This window comes from Alosa sapidissima, chromosome 2 (genome assembly GCF_018492685.1).
Source record: "Alosa sapidissima isolate fAloSap1 chromosome 2, fAloSap1.pri, whole genome shotgun sequence".
Taxonomy (NCBI): domain Eukaryota; kingdom Metazoa; phylum Chordata; class Actinopteri; order Clupeiformes; family Clupeidae; genus Alosa; species Alosa sapidissima.
In genome coordinates this window covers 5,184,954-5,207,956 of record NC_055958.1, presented here as the reverse complement: position 1 = coordinate 5,207,956, position 23,003 = coordinate 5,184,954, and the positions used below count along the sequence as shown (strand labels likewise).

Sequence of the window (23,003 nt, the reverse complement as noted above, 5' to 3'; positions counted from 1 at the left end):
GATCCATCCGCAGCACCAGTTGAGGTCGAGGATTGTACGCGACGTGACGATTTGAGTTCTGTGAAGTGTAGTGTTTATGCGGTGTCAGCGAACGACACTGAGCACATGAAGCACTACAATACCCACAATCCTCTTAGTTAAGTGAAGTCACATGAGCAAAAAAAAAATCCAAACACCAAATCGAAGTTTTTAAATAGGGTCTATAATCAGGAAAGAATCCACCATTGAATAAATAATCACAATGTATGTGTATATGGAGGAAAACTCATCCCATCCATGAAGGAGAAGTATCTGGTACGTCTGTCATGCACAAATGTTGCATCTAGTCAAGTGTCGCAAAGCTGTATCTTTGAAATGCATTGATATGTGATTGTTTTTAGCATACCTAGCCTCACCTAGCTAACTGGATATCTAACAAAAACATGCACATTGGCGAATTGCGTTACTTTTCGACCATGACGCTGCCTAACGTACCTGACCGTGCTTCCCCATTTTGATCTATAAGATCTGTTCGTTTAAGTATGGGTCAACTCAAACGCATTGGTAAACCATCACGAAAAGGCTAAGAAAGCTACGAACAGGCCAGCGGCGGCGGCGGTGCTAGCCAGCCAGCCAAAATATACTAACTAGCTGAAACGTTTCACATCTTGTTCACACTAACCTACTCACTTCAGTCAGTTTTGGTGATGTGCAGTAAACCGCACGAGTTATTATAGGGGGGGATAATAATTTATGGCAAGTGCATAGGCAATTGCTGTTAACTTTATCTCTCGGTTAAGCATTAGGGTACTTGGACCTTTTCGCTTGGGTTCTTAAGCATATACAAGTGAAAATGTGACCAGACCTAGCGCACAATTTCCTTTATGCTGTCAATAACCGTTTGCCGCAAAGTGATTAATTGAATTGTCCTGAGAGTGAGGCCACTTGGGTTAATATTGCAACATTTTCACATATAGTTATAGACTTATCACAATGATTAAGTGTTGCTTGTACCTGAACTTTGCCCACCTGTCTGCTTACACACTTTTGGATTGAACAGCCTTCAGATGGTTTGGGGGATTATAATGAACCAGATGGGCTCCCAGGCTAGCGTGGTTAACCAGAAGAGGCGCTTGGTGCTTGGTGTGGTGATCCTTCTCCTGGTAGATGTGATTTGGGTAGCCTCCTCTGAACTGACATCAGTAAGTGTTCATATCCTCCCTGTGCATTGCATTTATGTTGTCATTGTTTATTGATAATTGTGTCTGGGCCCACATCATGGCTACTGACTTCACTTGACTAGTTAAAGGTAACGATATGTGTCATGTCAGCTGTGTAAACAACATACAATACAGTGTACAGTCACAGCATTTCCTGCATTCCTACTGTATATTTTCCTAGGGAGCTGTTAACAGGCATGTTTTGTTCGGTAGTATATTTTTAAACAGGAGGACTACAACAAGCCTTTCTTCAGCACGTTTGCAAAGACGTCCATGTTTATCCTGTACCTCCTGGGCTTCCTGGTTTGGAGACCTTGGAAACAGCAGTGTGGTGGTGGCTTCCGTCGACAGCACCCAGCACTTGTGAGTAGCATCTCTCCAAAAACTAATATATCATCAATGACATGGAAACTGAGGTCATTAATGTGTCAAAGGACACACAAAAATTTTGACATGGTGAAGGTATGAAATAGGTGTGCTCAGGGATGGGCAGTATTTCTGATACATATATTTAAAATATGAATACAAAATACGAAATATTATGTTGTAATTTGTATATGATTGGGATGATGGAAATGCCTTCATATTTTTTCATATTTTTTTGTATCAAAATACTAGTGTTTTGTGTTTTTGATTTTTTTTATAAATACTGTAAAATACTTTGAGACATAAAGTGATGACATCATACACTGTAAGAAATGAAAAGTCAGGGCTTTCCAATTTATCAAACCATATTACGTTACAATTACATAAAAGAGTCTAGTTTTGAATGAAACACAACCTTTTTGTGTTCAAATAGTCATTTTAATTGAGTAATTCGAGGTTCCAGTACTAAGTACATCTAGCTTGACATAGCCATACTCAATTGTAGTCAGAATATGAGTCTGATACTGCTTCATTGGGACGCAATTATGGGGCGTGTTTCAACCGATACAGGGGGGGAATGCCTCTGCAGTTGGATAGACCTAACCAATGCAGAGCAATGAAATAGCTTACTGTGAGATGTAGGAAGAACACACAAACCATCCTTCTTCTACACAAATGCCTTAACATTGTTCTCTGGTCTTTAGTAATAGTAATTGTGCCGTCAATATCTCCTACAACACTCATTAGTGAAATCTAAGAGATACGTAGTAGGGTAGGCTATTAGGAAAAAACTTATAGTATCCCCTCCGTTTTTAAAAATAATTCCGTTGAACACTGATATGCTACAAACATGTTATAAACAGCTGGGAAAGGCTGTCACAAATCCCTCGAACAGGTGGTCAATCGATCGATTTCAAACGAACGAGGGAACAACATGTCACAATGCAACACGCTGTTTTCCCTTGATGAAAGTGAAACCATGAGTTTTCCCACATCTCAAAGTTTTCAGAAATAATCGTTTTCGGTGATAAAACCTCATTGAAATAATATGCATTTTCCATATGGGGTCTTAAAGGAGAATTCCGGTGTGATATTGACCTAAAGTGTGTTGAAACATGATACCGAGTGTGAACGTATGTCTCATAGCCCATCTCGGCTTGTCCCCTGCACTCCAAAATCTGGCGCTAGTTAGCCGATGCTACCAACAGCTTTTTCAATGGTGGTGCTTCGGCATCGGGCTAGCCATGCAAATAAATCACTGTTTTACACCATTTACGAGGCTCAATGTATCTCCACACTTCATTGGTAGACTTCCGAGGGCCCTGACATTTAAAACGAGACATTGAGAACTTTGAAAAAGCACTGGTAGTTTACTTACAAGACGATTTATACAGACAGTATCTTCACAAAGTTTAGCATTTGCAGCCATCTTGAATTTAGTCACGATAAGTCGAGCGACGAGTAAGAATGAACAGGTATGATAAGCCCGATTTGATTGGTCCGCCAGCTCTGGGGAGAGCATAGTTGCTCCACAACAGAGCAATGCCAGACCGAACTAAGTTCGGCTGGCACCCAGGCTAAAGTACATCTGAATGCCTACTCTCAGTACATGCCACCTGTATAGCACAATGATGTTGAAATTATATGAATATTTCATGAAAACTTAACTGAAACAATTTTATTGGAATTATTTGATCAAATTGGGTAATCGCAGCTAGCCTGATGAGCCAGACCCACATCAAGATGCTGCTATAGGGTGCATCTAGATTTCTAGGCTAAATTGCAGCATGAATCAGTTTTGTAAACTGAAAGAGAAATGGGTTAGACACCTAATTACACTTAATTTAATTAAGTGTAATTACCGGTAGGTGCCTATACAATGTAATCATGAAATTAAGTTAGGTGTCAAAAAATTTCAAAAGCGCTTTTGCACACCTCTTTTGGGACAGGAGCGTAGGAAAAGGTAAGGTCACCAGTAATGCGTGTTGAAGAGATTCCGCACACTGTCCTTACGCATGCAAATACTTTATTGTACTTCACACAACGTTTCGGTCACACAGACCTTCCTCAGGTGAATTTGCCTGTTGCTATGTACAGATCAGCTGTATAACAGATCACTGTCAAGGAAAATGGGTTTTGTGCATCTGATTTACGTCTTTCATTCCGCAAGTAGTCTGGTCACTTCTTGCAATGGAACTTCATTCAAAAGTGAAAGCAGACGGTTGATCAGCTGCGTTCTAAAGAAAGTTTGATTTAAGTTCAGCGTGTGTTGAGAACTATTTGTTTCTCAGCAAAAGCCACAACAAAACGGTAGCAAATAAATGTAAAGACACCTATCATGTGGAGTTTATTTTTTCGTTTTGGCAAGTTGCCGTATTATAAGCAGGATAATATCGAACGCTGGTCATTATTGGGAAAGTCCCTTCAGGGCGAAGCAAGTCTGGATGTATTTTCCCGATAATGACCGGTGTTCTATACATTATCCCTTACATAATAGGATGTTACATTTTTCAGCTGTAAACTAAATTATGCAACTACTGTGATAAACACACCACTGCTATGCTATGTGGTTTAAATCAGACTTCAAGTCATTCTCATCATTCATTTTAATTACTCACGAGTCATTGTTGCTGATGCTGAAGTAGACCATCTATTACTGAACAATTAGGATATCATTATGGCTCATTAGGAAAAAGTTCTTTGAACATGAGTTACTTTAAAACTAACCTTTATCTGGAACAAGGGGGTAAGCATACTTGATTATGGAATGCCTTGTCAGGTAGAGAAAGTCTGGTGCTGTCAGAGATTGTCTACTTTATCAACTCAACTCACCCAGTGTGATAGATTTTATACTCCGTTGAAAATAGTATTTTTAGTATTTTCAAAATACAAAATACAGTATTTTACTTTCATACATGGCATAGCTACTGTATTTTTCAGCTACTGAAGTTAATTTTAATACATTTATAAATCAGGTATATTTGGTATTTTATATCCAAATACATTTTGATGTATTTTTGCCCATCCCTGGGTGTGCTAGTGGAACATTTTAAACTCTTTGTCAAGCATCAAAATGTCTCTCCCCAGTGTTGCAAAAATGTTCACCTCTGCCACTAAAGAAGTTCCCAACTTCTAAATCTTTCTCTTGTGTTATGAGTTCAGCATTCTTTAGACTTTTTGGTCGGAAATACCAAATCAGATCTTACCAATGTAATTTTCATTTAGATATAGACAGTGTTGATATTGATGGTATTGCAAGGATACTTCCTCAACCAATTCAGCAATACCCTTAAAAATGTTTGAACATTTTGAAGATTTTATTTATAGAATATGTTATGTTATTAAATAAACTAGTTATTTGTAGTGTAATGGGCAACTGTTGCCTGTAGAGGGCATGTTTTGCTTAACAGTGCGACAGACCTTTGGGAGCTGTGTTATTAAATAATGCTTATGAGTGGATATTCTCTTTTTGACAGTTCTCAGATGCTGAAGAATGCCTTACCCCGTTTATTGCTGAGAATGGTTATAGCAACTCTTTAGTAAGTACCCTCTTACAGAGGCCGTAGTCATTTCTGTAGCATTTTCTTAAATTAAGACACATACAACATGCCTCTTGTTTCATTAATATTTTGACTTGCATTACATTATTTAAACTTTGCTGTGACTATCCAATTCTGTGTGTTTGTCAGAGTGAGTCCCTCTATGTTCCGGTGAAGTTTCAAGATTTTCCCTTGGACCATGTCACCATTGCCAGCTCTGATTGTGAACTCTGTGAGTAGTCGGTGCTTTCTCGACTTTTTGATGAAATATTAAGCTATCCAAGGGAACATTTAGCTTGAAGCTACAACTTGCATCACAACCTGCAACTTCAACTCTAGAAGTACAGTATATTACAGTACAAGTTAATGAACCGCACAATGAAAAATGGAATAGGGTCATTCTTCAGGGTAATATTTAATAAGCTTTCTGTCCTTGTCCATCAGCCCAAGTCCCCAAGAAACAACGGGTCCGCTTCAGTAACATCATGGAGGTGCGACAGCTTCCCTCGAACCAAGCACTGGAGGCTAAGCTGTCTCGCATGTCCTACTCTGCCTGCAAAGACCAGGAGTCACTGCTCAGGACTGCAGGCAAGCTGACCGTGGCTGAAGTGGCTAAAATCAGCTTCTTTGTCTGCTTTGTGGTGAGTTGTCAGTGTGTGTTTCTATAAGCATCTCAAGTAATGACGTTGTGTCAGTCTAAAACTGATTTCAGACATAAGTGTAAGTCTGCAAGTTCTGTACATATCAAGACATTGGGCCGTATATCTTAACAACATATCCCAACATTTGGAACTCCAAATGCGGTTCTAACGCTACTCGCCTCCAAGTATTTTCGATGGACATTATGCAAATGAGCTCAGATCTGAGCGATAAATATGCAGGTAGGATTCTCTCGGTGCCATTGTTAGGTATGGGCATTCATTTTTTTTAAAAAGAGCAAAGAATCTATTTACAGTTTATATATTTTTCCGATCATGCATTAAAACCTTTATGCGAGAGAGAGAGAGATTTATACTTGGTATAAGAAACCTACTGTATAAGGAAATCATAAAGGCAACAAACCTGCCCTGCACTCATTGCCTACAGTTCGGAGCGTGGCCAAACAGTGCTGGCCTACTTTACAGAATTGAATAGTGAGTCTCCAATGATTCGTTCTCCTTAAGCTAGGCATGACATGAACCATATGATATGCATCTTTGCTATTTAAAATGGCACTCTTTTAGGTGGCTTGGCTAGTTCACCCTACGCAGAGATTATTTTCATGCGCATGGGTGTCGTTCACACATAATGTCCGCACGTAAGCATCATGTCTGAGTCAACCAAAGGGTCGACATCCGTTTGACAAAGATTCGCAACATTCGCATTCGTGCAGAGGACATGTCTGAAAACAGTTTTCCTTATGCCTTAATAACATGTGCTTTACATGTTCAATTTTGTTTCACGTTGTGCTTTTCACGTGTTTCTTTGCATGTTGACAATGTACTTGGCATCTGTTGACAAGTTGTTTTCCTGTTAAACTCTCACAGTGGTTCCTGGCCAACTTTTCTTATCAACAAGCACTCTCAGAAACAGAGGTTGCGATTGTGAACATTTTGTCCTCTACTTCTGGTAATTATTATTTTTGTTCCCTGTGTAAGAACTACATTTCTGTCTCCTTGTTGAAACATAATGCAAATCACTATATGGATGCACTGAGTTCACTCAGAGCTCTGATGGATTCTCAGAAATATAGGAACTGTTACCGGGCTCCAGACTGCCACCAAAGACTCCAGACTGCCACAAGACTGATTTTTACGACTAGTGGCACATGTGCGACCTGCAAATTTGCCAAGGTTTATTTTTTCATGTTGAAATTGAAAAACAAGGATGGAGGGAGTCTGCCAATGTAGGCCAATGTGTGTGAGAGAGGCAGGGTCCAGGACTGATTAGTCAATTGCAGGGGTCACATCATCCAGAGCCTACAGCAACAAATTTCCAAGAAAACTCAAAAGGCAGATTTGGAGGAGGTCTTGTTCGAAAAAGGCAAGAAAACAATGTTTCCGCCAGGAATGCCTGAGCGGGTTAACGTGGCTTAGATATTGCAGACAATAACACCACAAACTGTATCTTCAGCTCTAGATGTGGTTCAAAGTGCTACATGTTAATATGGACATCCACCCTACTCCATTTTCTCTCTCAATAACTGTCAAATGCAACGTTATAAAATCCCGGCTCTCAGCTTTTGAATGAATAGAGCGTTTGCATTGGACAATTCAATGCAAAACACTCCAAGTGGGGATATTGCCACTCATAATGACTTCTGGAATACCTCTCATCCAATAAAACAGTTCGACTGGACCTAACTGTTATATAAATTTTACTTAAGCTTTTATACATTTAGAATGGGGCACATGTGAATAATTGTCTTGGGGATCAGTTTAAGGTGTGCATCCCTAAACTTTGCTCCTACATTTTTCAGTTAGGGGCTACAGTGTTCCAAGCAGTGTTGTAATGTAACGGAGTACAAATACTTCGTTACTGTACTTAAGTAGAAATTTCACGTATCTGTACTTTACTTCGCTATTTAAATTTATGTCAACTTTCACTTTTACTCCACTACATTTCCTAGATAAAATGTATACTTTTACTCCGTTATATTTCCACTAAGCATCTTCGTTACTCGTTACTAAAACATAAAATTAGAAGAAATGTGTTCGACTGCAAAAAGGGAGGTTTGGCGAATCACTGCTCCTAGATTGCATTACGCACGCTGAGCGCTCTATTTCTGCGCTTGTTTGTTGGAGGACGCACAACTGAAACCGCCATGGAAGCACGAGCACCTACTGGAGGACCTCCCGTTATCATAGACGACCACCCCGATGGTAGTGTTGAACTCGGAATGTTTCTGTACATTGGCAGCTTTCTATGAAGCTGAACACTCCGCTACCTGCCTCAGCGGCCTGTGAAAGGCTATTTAGCATCGCAGGACTTGTCTTCAGTTCAAGAAGAGTAAGACTGAATCAGGCCCGGGGTGGGTAATCGGGAGAATCGGGAGAATTCCCGGTGGCCGCTTCACTTTTGGGCCAGTCGAGGAAAAAAATATTGACATTTGTCACGTTAGTCTATCTTTTCAGTAGGACACGCTCCGCATTCTGTGCATGACACCAATGCAATGCCTCTGCATGGGTTGTAGCCTACGTGAGGGAGTTCTCCCCTCCCAAAAAGAGTTGGTTGTGTCCATATACTGTAGCCCGTCTTTTCCAAAAAGTTTTCTCAGATAAGGATAGCCGAGCCGGCCCTACAGTAGACACAAGCGTCAGGAAGGATGGATGGTAGAAAGAGGCCAGGAGAGACTGAGCAGCAGATCAACCAGTCGACCACTGAAAATGATGAGCCCGAAATTAGTGATGAAAAAAACATGTAGCCTAAATATTAGTTTAATATGCCTCTTTGTGGAAGCGTGGGATAGGCTACATTTCAAAGGCTTTCTTTCTTTCTTTCTGTTTTTGTTAACTTGTGGAATATTTTTTGTTAACTTCTCAGTTGAAGTGAATTATTATATAACCTTTACTGTACACATTTGTTGAACCATGGTACTAATAAAAACTACATGATAGTAAGAGCTGAAATGTTGCTTCATCAAAATGCTTCATTTATCCAATTTCCACCACTATGGAAAACATTGGCCAGTCTTGGGCCTAAAACTCCCGGGCACTAAATTCTGTCAACTTTGAAAACCAGCTTCTTTTGAAGATGACACCTTTTCAGTTTCAACTATGACTGGCATATTAGTAGCTGCTGGACATAGGTGGCCTATGTGTGTGTGGGTGTGTGAGAGTGAGATGGTGACTTGGGGAGTAAGCCCTAGAAATGCTCATACCACATGACCAAAATGTTCTCCCTACCAGCAGGTCATTTTTAAAAAAAAAAAAATAAAATAAGTTATTTCCTGACCTGTGCTTTGTTTGCAGGTCTGTTCACTCTGATCCTGGCAGCCATATTTCCCAGCAGTAGCAGTGACCGATTCACGCTCTCCAAGCTCTTAGCTGTAGCACTGAGGTAATAATGATCTTATTAAGGATACATTTTCTTCATATATCAACTTCAATATATCAAATATTCATGTGATGTCTTGTTCATAAGTGTGCTCCTACTCAGAGCATCCAGACCATCCTTGTTGTTCCCTTGAAGTGACTGTTTTGCTGCCAACATAAGACTGATGTTAGGACCCTGATGCAGTTGTGTCGTTTTTTCAGCATGGGAGGAGTGGCACTTGTCAGCGTCTCAAGCATGGATAATTCAGGTGGAAAAGGCACTATTGGTAATTATGTCAGTTCTTAATCCTAAGGTCCTAAGTCACTGAAAGGAACTATCACCTTGTGTCTCATATAACTTGTTTTTTTTATAGTTGTGTATTTGCATCTCATTAGTCTGATTTCCTTACTTGTTTGTATTGTTATTATGGTCATAGGTTTGTTCTAGGGGATCTTAGGGATTTAATCAGGTCTAAGCTGTATTTTTCCATAGCTTCTGTGCAAAAAGTGATAATGCTTTCCATTTTATACAGGGTCACTGTGGTCCTTAGCAGGGGCTGCATTATATGCTGTGTACATTGTCATGATCAAAAGGAAGGTTGATCGAGAAGGAAAAATGGACATTCCCATGTTTTTTGGTGAGTGAACCTGATTGCAGTGGAACAATTAATGTGAAAGTGAATTCACAGTATATTATGTTTGATCTAGAAAATGATGGGTCTGTCTGTTACAACCTGAACGTTAGACTGTTACTGAACAGAAATTGACCTGGTTAATAATCAGTTTAGCCGATTTAGACAGTGCGGTCAGGGTCCACATATAAAATCCAGATAATACAATACTTTATTTACTAATACATAAAATCATTCATAAAATCCTAAATGATTTGCTTGATTATTGTTCCCACGTCTCTCTATCCCCATATTTCTGCAGGTTTTCTGGGCCTTTTCAACATCCTGTTCCTGTGGCCTGGCTTCCTCCTGCTGCACTACACCGGCTTTGAGGCCTTTGAGCTTCCCAGCAACCTGGTGTGCACTTACATCCTTATCAACGGCTTGATCGGCACTGTGCTCTCGGAGTTCCTCTGGCTGTGGTGAGTGTGTTTTGGAATTATAGTGCTTACATGTTTGATTCAAACATGTATTTGTTTCAGAGATAGCCTGATAGGTCAGAACAGCTGTAATAATAAATTGTATTACATTTATGCTGTAATAATACATTTTATTAATATTTTACCCAGACTGGTGGTATGTTTAATGTGTCAAAAGCTTTGAAGGTATATTTGTTTTTTTGATTTTCATAAGCAACTACTTCATAGTCAAATTTATTTTGATGGTAGATATGTGAAGGACCAGTAAACATTTTCCTTAGTCATCCCTAAGAATGGATTTGTTACTTTCATTGCGGAATGCATATGTGCTGTTTTGTTCCTCCCTACAGGGGCTGCTTCCTAACCTCGTCTCTGATAGGAACTTTAGCCTTGAGTCTCACTATACCTCTGTCCATCATAGCGGATATGTGTATGCAGAAGGTAAGCGCTTTAGTTGGTAAGGGAGAATTTAATTGAATTCTTTGTATTAATTGTTTCCTGCAGCTTTCAAAGAAAAGTAATATTAAACACTAAATAGTGGATAATGCCACTACTAGTATTACGTTATTTCCCCCGAACCAACCTTTTGCTATAGTTTAGAAAAAAGAAGGAAGGTAGGGCTTATAGAGTTGACCTCAATGAATGGTATTACGTGCTATTTTAGGTGCCCATGGTTTGGAGGTGGACATAAAACATGAACCACTAAACATTAGTCTTCGTTTCTATAATTGCTCCTACCAGTTGCACGAAATCTAGCCATCCAGGATATGTTGCATTGTCCGCTGCTCCCCATACCACAAGTTAGTGTGACACTGGCGAATGATAGCACAAGTTAGTGTGACACTGGCGAATAATACCACAAGTTAGTGTGACACTGGCAAATGATACCACAAGTTAGTGTGACACTGGTGAATGATACCACACGTTAAGGGCACTACATACTCGCCACTCCCGACCGGTAGCGCGACAATGTCTGTCGCATGAGAAATTTCAGCCTCGCGCAGGCAGGTCATGCAAAGGAGATTTTTTTCAGATGCGCGCGACAAGCAGGATGAGCTTGAAGCCAAGTTCAGGGAGCATGCGTGCCTCTATACAAACATTCAGGCATTTCATATACCCTAGCCCACATCTTAAATAAATACAATGTTTGAATAGTCAGTTTGAGAAGAGAGGGAAATTAATCTGGCTAGGTTACCAGTGAGAGTTCGTGATTTTTAAATAGTTTGCTGGATAAGTTAATGAAGCTACCAGAGAGAGATGTAACACAGGGAATTAAGATGAAAGAACTAGGACCCATGGACATGGCAATAATCCAGCAAAAGGTAACAAAGATATGTATTTTCAACCAAAGGATATCTAAGACCCGAAAAAAAATTCTTTCCACCTTAAGGAAATTAGGCTACACAAACTCCTCTCTCAGCACCAGCCAGCTAGCTAAAATTTCCCTCGGGATGAATAAAGTATCTATCTATCTATCTAGCTGCACACACTTTGGAAACTAGATGGTAACGATGGTAGTTGTGAATAGCAGCAACTGAAGTCTGAAGTATCATCACAGAGGGTAGTTTTTACTGCCATTGAGGCCAATGCCAATTCAGGAGAATATTGCAACTAGTGTCGCGACCACCACGCGCGAGAATAAATGGTTACGGTGTTCCCGTGACGTCACATTGTCGCGCTACCGGTCGGAAGTGGCGAGTATGTTGAAGGCATTAGTGCGACACTGGTGAATGATACCACACGTTAGTGTGACACTGGTGAATGATACCACGTGTTAGTGTGACACTGGTGAATGATACCACGTGTTAGTGTGACACTGGTGAATGATACCAGACGTTAGTGTCACACTGGTGAATGATACCACGCGTTAGTGTGACACTGGTGAATGATACCACACGTTACTGTGACACTGGTGAATGATACGTTAGTGTGACACTGGTAAATGATACCAGACGTTAGTGTGACACTGGTGAATGAATATTCCTGGAGAGACCCTCATCCTTCAGCCCCAGCAGCTCAATGTGCAGACAGACACACTGTTGCCAAAGCAACTTTAAACATTCTAGCCATCACCTTCCCACTACCAGTGAGTGTGCTGCTAGTTAGCTTTGATACAAAAAATAAGACCACCAAGGAGCATTTTTGAGTGTTGGTGAAGTTTTGTAAAGCGGTCAGTTTGGGTGTCCTAATTTCAAATTTGATGCAAATTGTGTTACGTTTCTGCTAGGTTGTCATCATGCTTCCCGACCTGTCTTCCTATTTGATTAGAAGATATTTCAGAACCAGAAAGCTTTTTTCAGTGTCTTTATGTTTGTGTAGTAGCTCAGATTTGCCCTGTCGTGAGCTAACAGTAATAGATGAATGTGTGGCTCTTTGTGGACCATTCCCCCTGGGCAGGTGCATTTCTCCTGGATGTTCTTTGTGGGGAGTATCCCTGTTTTCCTGTCCTTCTTCTGTGCGACTCTCTTATGCCACTACAATAACTGGGACCCTGTGACTGTGGGCCTGAGAAGGATGTTTGCGTTCATCTGCCGTAAGAAACGCTTTCAAAGGTAAATGCTCACAAGTGCACTTTGACACAACCAAAACCAAAACCTGGATGACTGATTGTAACTTGCCATTTTGGTTTGATTGATGCGTTTGCATGGGCTCACTGAACATGAATAAGAATAAGAATTTGAAGGATAGTTTTTGATGATGAATAATTTTGAAACAAGTAGGAGTTGGGATGTGCTGTAAAAAAAATCTACATGAAAACCAAAACAAGAGGAATTCATTACACAGAATATAACACTTTATTGTAGAATCCTTTATTTTTGTGTTTTTATTGTTTGATTGTTTTTTTTAACTATTTTTATTTTATTTTATTATTATTATTTCAGATTGTCTGAAGACAGCGAGCAAACGGAGAGCCTTATTCCTCTTCACAGCCTCTCTCAAGCGGACTGAAACCAGAGCTCTTGAGCTGCCAAACACTTCTCAGGTAGAAACTTGTCGCCTAGTACCCATATTCTTTGTTGAGAGCATGTGTCATACTTCATTTTATGTGTCATGATTTAAAGTTAAGAAGGTTAGTGTTTTTACGAAATTTGGAGACTCCCATGCGAAACTTTAATGGTGTAGTTGGACCCCTCGTATTTCGAAAGGCTGTGAGTCTTTATCTTCTTTGTATACTTCTGTTCAAGATGACTTTAGCCTTTGATATTAAACATGAGTGCTGTCAGCAGACAGGAAGAAGTTACAGAGATAAGGAAAACTATTGAAAGGAAGTCCATTACTCCTCCACAGGAGTAAACAACACAAATCTGTCTAAAACGGTCTAGTCATCTGATGATTGAACACTACGTAACCATTGCCATAAGGACTTCTCCCCTGCATTTGTATATGTATACACTGTAGCTGGATCAGCGTTGAGTTAAAAAGGCCAGAGGCACGTTACAAGGGAGTGGAGGATGATTTCTGCCCAAACCCGTTTGTTTATGACAAGTGTAATCGCATTTCGGAACATCTGACCAAGTCTACACAGTAAAAGCCTCAAACGCATAACTCATTTCTGAAGTATGCCAGTTGTTCATTGTATCGTCTGTTTCTCCTCGTATCCTGTGTTTATCTGTCTACATCTGCCAACATCTGCCTATGACCTAATCACGCAGTGTTGTGATGTTTTCTTTATTCAAACTTTATTTGCATATTGTTCTCTTTTAATCTTTCTAGATAGACTCTTCTGATGAATACAGTGATGTGACAATCTTTGATTGGCCAATCAAAACTCTAAGCACCTTAGTGCCTCATTTTTTTATTTTTCTATTGAAGAGTTTTATTCAGTACTTCTCTCAGCCTCATGAGTAAGTTTTGAAATATATTTTTAAATAGTCTTCTGTTGAACATATTGTCATGGACTTGGCTTTTTTGACTGGAATGAGATTATTGCCGGGGGTACAAACATCTCCTCTGGACATGTTTTGTTTTGTTTTGTTTTGTTTTTTGTTTTGTCTTTTTTTTTTTTTTTTTTTTTTTTTTTTTAAATGACCATCCTATCCCCTCTGAGAGATGAATGTATTGAATTGAAGCTGATCTTTTTCACCACTTCAACTGACCTTACAGCACTATCAACAAACTACACTAACAAAATCATACTTTCCATTGTCTGAGATATGTGGCTGTTGAATGAATGGGTCACTGACACGATGCTGTCAGTGTTTTTCGGCACAATATGAGTAGTGTTGACATAAGCTTTATATATGATTTCAAGTACATTGTACATTATGTTGGCTTGACTGAGACTACAAAACGCAATTATATGATTTCACAGTTTTCAACGGTACGAAATGGCTGAAAGTGTTAGTGTAATTGTAATAAAATGATTAGTTATATATTAGTTATATATTTATCACACAGTGTTCCACAGTGTGTACTAGTCTTATTAAGCACATCTTTAGTGCACCAACACATAAATAACCTCTTACGTTTTGATTGAGTAAGGTTGCTGTCTACCTCTTTGAGCCCTGCCATTAAAATGTGTACCAAGTGTGTTTCTTCTGTCTGTATCACAGTCAGACTACTTTAACATCCTCAAAAACAAATCAGGTTAGGCTGTAGGCTGTGCAATGGCGTTATATACAGTGATAAAGCATTTCAGATAACGTGGTATTGAGACATATGAGCAGATTTGAAGCGTATCAAGTAATCACCTGTGATAAACTGGAACTGTCTGTTGTGTCAGTGGTAATGGCCAAAGGTGAACTTGATGATTGTTTGTGAATATCAAATGTTTGGGGAATTTTTCCCAACTTTCTCCCATTGTCAAGACCACAGTGTAACAGAGACAGATCATATTTATGAAATATGTTGGCCTCTGTGATTTATTTCCTGACAAATATTTGAGTTGACTTTTTTTAGTGAAAAGAAGAATATTTCTGGGTGACATGTTTCAGCCAGTGATAAATGTTCAATCCATCAGCAGCAAATTTGCAAAATGGCATATTGCATGGTGAACAAGGAACAGTGGGTGCATGCTACTGTTTAATGATGTGTAGGTCTTTGTTTCATCAGTTCTCATTAACTGATACTGTGTCTTGGAAGTGATTATGATCAGTTTCAAATCAAAATTGACTGCTTATTGTTATATATGTTTTTGTCTGATTTGAATGTGAAGGGATTTCGCATAAGGTTAAGTAATGCTGAAGGACTTTTTACAAGATAAATCATGCAAACGGCGAATCCAGACTAAAACACTATTAATATGGCACTAAATCAGCTTTTTCAGGGTTTTTGATTGTTGATGATTATCATTTGTGTCTATTTTCAAGGTCTGTTTGTGTATTTGTTTATTTTCTATGCTTCTTGGACTGTATTGTGCACTCATTATTACAGAATTACAGAAAAGAATTTCATACACCTGTCAGGTTGTGCATTCATAAAATAATAAAATGCTCAAATAAAAAAGTGGCTGTTGCTGGAATTAATATGTATTTCTTTGTGAATATGTATGCTGAGCGGAAATTGAAATTAGTATACATGGCAAGAAAAAGTCTGTTAACCCTTTGGAATTACCTTCCTGCATCAATTGGTCATAAAATGAGATCTGATTCTGATCTTAGCACAGAAAATATAATGTATTTCTTAATCGAACACACCCATAAAACATTCACAGTGCTGGAATCAACAAAACAGAGCCAAGCACTTCTGGTAACTGTGGATCAGACCTATGCAATGTTGAGGATGAATTTTAGCCCATTCTTCCTTGCAAGGCAGCTTCAGTTCAGCAATATTCTAAGCTTCTCCAGTGTGAATGCATCTCGAGTTCAATCCACAGCATAGTTATGGTCCAAGTTCTAATTAGGCCACTCTAAAAGGCAGATTTTCTTTTTTAACCTTTCTAATTCACTTAAAATATTTAGGTTCATTGTCCTGCTTCAGCTGGGAGACAGCCACCCTGTCATTGTCATGTAGGACATATTAATAAACTTGAAGATACATTTTTCCTGTAATGATGCCAAGCTGTCCAGTCTCTGTGACATCAAAGCAGCCCTGAGTCAGGATGCCGCTCCAGCCCCATCCACCCACACACACTTCTGCACTGGGATAGTTGCACTTTTTTTATGACATATTGAATAATTTTATATTGTGGCATTTTCCAAACAATTCTATCATCACATGTTTTGTTTATCGGCTATCATCAGCTTCCTTAATGATGTCAGAAAGCTCGGAAAGTTTCAGCAGAACTCAACAGGAAATAAGTAAGGAAATAACTGTGGCTGTGACACTACTGACGCCTCTATCAACCACACAGGAAGCTACACATAGGTGTAACTGTCAAACAAAGGTCAAACTCACCTCTACCTAGACTTTAGTTGGCCGCCCCAGCTGTGTAGCCCCCCAAAATCCACTAATACAAATCACGGTCTGTCCCCATGTTCCTGCTATGAACACCATGCCTGTTAAATGTTTTATATAGACCCTTTGAAGAGAGTTCCATTATCAGCATCATAGTTGGCCCCACAAGTCTTCCGTTTTAACATTCCATATGTTATCTTAATGCAGAGGAAGTAGATTGGGAACCAAATAGAACGTTCAAGCATTGTTTTTGTTTTTATTGTTGAAAGGGTCTATATGGTGGAGTCGTGAGCTGTGAGCCCTTGTGTTAAGCTGTTACTGTACCTTTTGTTTGTTGTACAGTTTGTTGGCAATGGCATCATGTGAAATGATGAATCATTAGACGTAATCTGTTAACGGAACAGAGGAACAGGGACGTAGCATTAATGATAAAGTATACTGAATAGTTACACTCAACTGCCTCCAACCATCTATTGGTCTGCGACATGACGTCTGTCCAGTGATAACTTTGACATATATGCCACTGCCTTAATTGCAATAGTTCTCTATTGCACACAGCTTTCAATATTCTTTATATATATATGCCATAAAATGGTACTGTGAGACATGACTTCATTGGTGTTACAGACAAAATGTCTTCCGTTTAAGGAACAATATTGACTGACTGAAAGTTGTTTATGATCTTGACGTGTAGCTCAACAGACAAAAATTCAGTCTGGGACAAATACACGATAAACTGTTGACATGATGAAATGATCAAAGCATCTCCTCACAGTCAACTCAAAAAGTTTGTTTAAAGAAGACTCCATCGTCGGGGTTTCTATGGGCTGTTGTTTTGTGTGTCTCCTCTATTTTGGATTCTCTCTACTCTCTCTCCATTCTCTGTTATTGAACGATAAAATACAGGTTGTGAATTGTGCAGATGACAAGTAAAATGCCTGGTCTATACAGCATTTATTTGCTATTATCCTTTCATAATATGCTCAGAATCAGCATGTTAAATGTTTCATAATGAATGAATAACTTTTCTTTCATTGCTAAACATATTTCAGCTCTGTGTACTCTGACAATGACTCATATATTAAACTTCCCCTCAGTGGTTTTGTAGTTATTTCCGTATAATTCCTTATATACTACAGTATATCTAGGTGCTTTGATAACATGGTCTGTGTGGTTAATGAGGTTTTTCATAGATTGCATAGATGGTCCTTTTAGTTAAAATAAAATAGTTATATATCTTAAAATAGTTATATATATATATATATATAGATATAGATATATAGACTTTATTCTTGCACTGTTGCACTGTTGGACTTACTCATTTGCACTATCACCATGACCACTATCACCATTGCACTATCACCGTGACACTCACTCACACAGAGCACCTTACCTTACCTTAGAGAATCACAGGCTCAGTCCCTGCCTCAGTCATTGCAAGCGCCTCTTGATTGATTAATCACCACTATGTGGATACTGTTTTTAGAATTGATTTAGATTAAGTGTTAGTTAGTATACATTGTATTTTAGTATATTTAGTATATTCTTTATCTTCTACTGTCCTTATTGCTTAGTTGTGTTTTTATATTATATACTTTTAATAACTTTTTTTACTGTGAATGTGTGTGTGTTGTCTGTATGCTACTTTGAATTTGAGACCTTGAATTTCCCCTGGGGATCAATAAAGTATCTATCTATCTATCTAGTTTGTATTTTATAAACACATCAGTTTTTACAAATTGTGTTTCATAGATGCGAGCTGTAGTGAATTTGCTAGATGAACACACTTTCAGAAGTATATTAGAAGTGAAGTTATTTTTATGCAACACTGGAACCACCAAGTCTTAATTAGAACAAGAAATTACATTTTAAGCAAATAAGATTACCAGTACAAGGCCATCTGAGTATGCATGCACAGGAACGGATGCACACATTGTGCAACACAATTTGATCGTATCGGTCTTGTATCAGTCTTTTACAGCTGCCACAGAGTGATACCGTAGAGTCTCTCACCCACTCTTTGAGTTCTGAGCACGCCACACCTCTGTTTAGATCATAAGTCAAGTGACGTCGGCGATCCACCCTCCCACGCTCAACTCAACTCAACCCAGGCAGCCTGCACCTTTTAGCTGGAGGGAGAGCCCACGGAAAGTTCAGTGTTCAGAGCCTGGGCGATATCAGCACAGTGTGGCCTCTGGTCCCTGGGCCGGATAGATGATTAACCAGCACTGACTGCGATAGAAGAATGAATCAGAGCCAGAGGAGTCATGGCTGCCTTAACATGGGGACGGACCGTGATTTGTGTTAGTGGATTTTGGGGGGCTACACAGCTGGGGCGGCCAACTAAAGTCTGGGTAGACGTGAGTTTGACCTTTGTTTGACTTCAGTTACACCTATTTGTAGCTTCCTGTGTGGTTGATTGAGGCGTCAGTAGTGTCGCAGCCACATTGTCCTTACTTATTTCCTGTTGAGTTCTGCTGGAACCCATACCCATAGCTTTCCGAGGTGACCTGCATCTTTAGTCTTTCACAGTGGACTGGCCTTGAGGGGTTGTAATAAGTATTAGTTGTTTGTTCCCCCATTGTATACCTCATGGAGATCATGGATGAGGAGGAGAAGGATTGGAAAGTGCTTGAGCCTTCCTTTTCTGTGAAGGTCTTCCTTACAGTGCTCTACAGTGTCATCTTAATACTGGGCATTATTGGCAACAGCGTGACCATTCGCACCGCAAATGTTCTAAGATGCAAAGGGTACCTGCAGAAAAACGTGACAGACCACATGGTGAGCCTGGCGAGTTCGGACCTGCTGGTTTTGCTCATCGGTATGCCGGTCGAGCTCTACAGTGCCACCTGGTACCCCTTCATGTCCGCATCAGGGGACGCCTCCTGCAAGATCTACAACTTTCTGTTCGAGACATGCAGCTACGCCACCCTCCTGAACGTGGCCACGATGAGCTTTGAGCGCTTCATGGCCATCTGCTACCCATTCCGGTACAAGTCGCTGTCCGAGAGGCGCACAGGCTTTCTCATCCTCTTCGCGTGGCTGACCTCGGTGCTGGTGGCCCTGCCGCTGCTTGTCGCCACAGGAATGCAGGGGCACATCCGTGAGAAGGACGGCCTGCCCGCTCAGAACCTGACCTTCTGCACCAACCTGTCAGAGCACTGGGTCATGTACAAGGCCAGCATCTCCGTGGCATTTGTGGTGTATGTCGTGGTGCTGGCCTTGGTGGCGTTCATGTGCCGGAGCATGATCAAGGTGATCAAGGAGGCAGCGGGGAACGTGTCCAAGACTGAGAGTGCACAGGTCAAAGCCGCCAGGAAGCAGACCATCATCTTTCTGGGTATGTATACTCTCTGGGTATGTTCTTCAACCCTTGGATTTATGGATGTTATTGTCTGAGGCTCTGGAAAACACCTTTTCTTTCAACAGCCAATGACAGTGAACAATTTAGTGTGAGGGAAGCAGAGGAAAGACCACGAAAGAAGCAGCAGAAGTAGCAGTTTCTGTCCAGCTCTGATGTTTACTATTTTAAGACAGAGCCAGACTCCCTGATGTCACTGCCTGTTGAAAATCTGTCCGAAGCACTCCAAACAGTACACATTAGTCAAGTAATGTTGATTCTTCTTAAAGATTGCCTGCGTTGTGTCTACTCAACATTCACCTACTGTGAGCTGGGTGGCCTAGGGTATCTGTCATCATTTGTAGAGCAGGAATTATTTTGACTCCTGAGGGAAGAGTTTTACCTCTAGGACTCAAAAATGGGAAAATGCTATCTGAGTTAGAGGGTTATGAGATTGTAATTGTCTTCTATTTTATACAATAGGCTATAGGAATGTGCGACTAATCAAATGAATCGATCGTGATTATTACTTCCAACGATTATGAAAACAACATAATCGAAATATTAGTATTCATTTGCTACATTCAGTTTCATAACAATGCTCTCCTTTTGTCTTAAGATTATATTTTGGATAATATTTAAAAATGTGAAAAATGGATGATAGTTCCAAAATTACTGAGTAATCGTGTTTAATAATCGCAATCTCAATCTCAAAATAATCGTGATTTTTGCCATAATTGAGCAGCCTTACTATATAATGTTTGGTGATTGCCATATTGCCCTATAAACCTGTATCGCATGATCATATAAATTATTGTGTTTCTTAACTCCCTACTTAATGGGTATTGCATATACTTTGCTGTTACCTGGCAGACATGTTGTCTTGTGATCTGCTATATGGGAGGTTGTTTGCAGTAACCACCACAGTGGATGTAGATTTGTGTTGTCCTTTTCCATGTAAAGCATTTCCCAGCAAGTTGCCAAAATGGCATTAGTGGCCATCAACCAAAGTTACTGGTTAAATAGCCTATCTTTTGTCACTTATAACTTCCTATATTTGAAGAGTTTGCTTCCAAAACGCTATACAGTAAATCCATTTTTGAAAACATTAATAAGTCATATTATTTAATTGTGTATTTTGCCTAATATCAATACAATTGCAGTTCTGTTGATTTGATTGAGTAAAGGTAAATCAAATAACAATGCCCAATTACATTTCCACTGAAATTACTAGAAAACAAAATTAAAATAAATGATTTATGAAAAATCATTAAAATGGAGGATATAGTGTTTTGGAACCAAACTCTGCATTTGATACAATATATAACTTCCTCTATCTATATCGATATTTTATTCCATAAACAAAAACTGATCAACAGCTTTTTAGATCGACTTTAAAATAAAAACTTCAATAACAGTAAGCGAGCACGTCACCACTGAGAGGGTTGTTATGCAGCAGGCTCTGGAGAGAACCGTCACCCGGACATGCAGGAGATAAAGATCTCTTATCTTGTTAGAACCAATGCGTGCGGCTGGACCAGTGCAGACTTGACAAACGTTATGGAGTTATTAAAGTTAATGTTAATGATTTGTTATTGTTTAAGATGTGTGTTTAATGGCCCAATAAACATCTAGCATAAACAGTTGAGACAATGCATTTAAAATAGCACCCCTCTTGTCCATATGGTCTGTTAAAGTAGCCTATACTGCTCTGAAAGCAAATAAACCATGCAAACTATGTCAGCATAACTACTTGATAACTGTAGTGTGCTGTGCACAATCACACAATCAATAACTGTGTAGCCTACTTTTGTTGATCTTTAAATGTGTCATGCTTTGTCTAAAAGAGAAACGATAGACGTTCAACAACAATGCACTAGGCCTAGCAGTGGCATGGTTGTTTTAGCATTTGGAATATTGTTGAACACTGCAACAGGGTCTTTATGTGATACTATTTTGACCACTAATAGTAATTCTAAATATGCTGAAAATCAGTAGTAGAGCTCCATGGTCTTGATGATGTAACCAACACCTGTCAGGAACATCACTAGGCCTATATAAAGTGACAACCTACCTGATAACTTGTCTATGTGACAGCCTACCTGATAACTTGTCTCTGTGACAGCCTACCTGATAACTTGTCTCTGTGACAGCCTACCTGATAACTTGTCTCTGTGACAGCCTACCTGATAACTTGTCTCTGTGACAGCCTACCTGATAACTTGTCTCTGCCTCCACTCCCACCCACCCTCTCCATCTTTCTTTCTCCTTTCACTTGGTTACAGGCTTGATAGTCTTAGCATTGGTCATCTGTTGGTTCCCAAACCAGGTTCGACGCCTCATGACCGTGGCCCGCCCGAAAAAAGCCTGGACAATGGATTATTTACGTAGCTATGCCACTCTGCATCCGGTAGCCGACACCTTCTTCTACCTTAGCTCCGTGGTCAACCCTTTTCTCTACAACCTGTCGTCGAAGCAGTTTCGTGCGACATTTCTCCAGGTGTTCCTGTGTCGCCCTACCGTGGAACATGTGAACCGCAGGGCTCTGTCAACACCCTGGACACCCAAGTCCTCAATGCATCCCCTTGTGCCAAAGTCACGGCGCCAAAAGAATTCTTCACAAGATGGAAGACCTAAGGAAGAGGAGCCATGCAACACACAACAGAATGACAGTGGTGTCGTTGTAACGAGCTCTGCATGCTTATCAGACCAAGAGTGTATTGAATTGCATAATGGAGCTACACATTTAGGCAAGTCGGAAAGTGAGATCTAAAGCAAAGTGAACAAAACATGAACTTGTCATATTGTCGCACACGTGTTTAACATTTCTATTTTTGTCTATTAAGATGTTTGATGGTCTTGTATTATACAGTTATATTAATGTGGAGTTTTGATTAAAGATATAGTTTCTATTGTGATTTCATTATTTTCCATTTGTTCTTTGTTGACTAGGCCTACTAGGCTACTAAAGAGAGGGGATAGGCCTATATTACCAGTGATGGCTGCTATTAGTAGTTATATTAAAGCATGTTTTCCATTCCATTTAGATAGTTGTCCAGAGGGGCTGGACAGACGAGCAGGGACAGGTGTAATGGGTATCTCCCTCTCTCACTTTAAAAC

General features: G+C 39.8%; 2 protein-coding genes across 2 annotated transcripts; both read left to right on the top strand.

Moving 5' to 3' along the window:
* The first annotated feature begins 144 nt into the window (after window positions 1-144).
* Window positions 145-14,580, top strand: LOC121684941 (solute carrier family 35 member F5-like). Its single transcript, XM_042065106.1, has 15 exons — window positions 145-294; window positions 1,040-1,181; window positions 1,413-1,562; window positions 5,042-5,104; window positions 5,255-5,336; window positions 5,549-5,745; window positions 6,631-6,712; window positions 9,055-9,142; window positions 9,340-9,404; window positions 9,651-9,755; window positions 10,051-10,210; window positions 10,558-10,648; window positions 12,605-12,759; window positions 13,090-13,190; window positions 13,922-14,580. The coding sequence occupies exons 2-14, from the start codon at window positions 1,047-1,049 to the stop codon at window positions 13,154-13,156; spliced, it is 1,440 nt and encodes a 479-aa protein (XP_041921040.1). The 5' UTR covers window positions 145-294; window positions 1,040-1,046; the 3' UTR covers window positions 13,157-13,190; window positions 13,922-14,580.
* Window positions 14,581-18,650: 4,070 nt separating this feature from the next.
* On the top strand, window positions 18,651-22,801 carry gpr39 (G protein-coupled receptor 39). Its single transcript, XM_042084188.1, has 2 exons — window positions 18,651-19,883; window positions 22,169-22,801. The coding sequence occupies exons 1-2, from the start codon at window positions 19,136-19,138 to the stop codon at window positions 22,654-22,656; spliced, it is 1,236 nt and encodes a 411-aa protein (XP_041940122.1). The 5' UTR covers window positions 18,651-19,135; the 3' UTR covers window positions 22,657-22,801.
* The last annotated feature ends 202 nt before the right edge of the window (window positions 22,802-23,003 follow it).

Coding starts and splice junctions, on each gene's coding strand:
- LOC121684941 (XM_042065106.1), top strand. CDS start 1,047: ATGGTTTGGGGGATTATAATGAACCAGATGGGCTCCCAGGCTAGCGTG. Junction 5,105..5,254: donor ATGGTTATAGCAACTCTTTA/GTAAGTACCCTC, acceptor TGTGTTTGTCAG/AGTGAGTCCCTCTATGTTCC. Junction 9,405..9,650: donor AGGTGGAAAAGGCACTATTG/GTAATTATGTCA, acceptor CATTTTATACAG/GGTCACTGTGGTCCTTAGCA.
- gpr39 (XM_042084188.1), top strand. CDS start 19,136: ATGGAGATCATGGATGAGGAGGAGAAGGATTGGAAAGTGCTTGAGCCT. Junction 19,884..22,168: donor GCAGACCATCATCTTTCTGG/GTATGTATACTC, acceptor ACTTGGTTACAG/GCTTGATAGTCTTAGCATTG.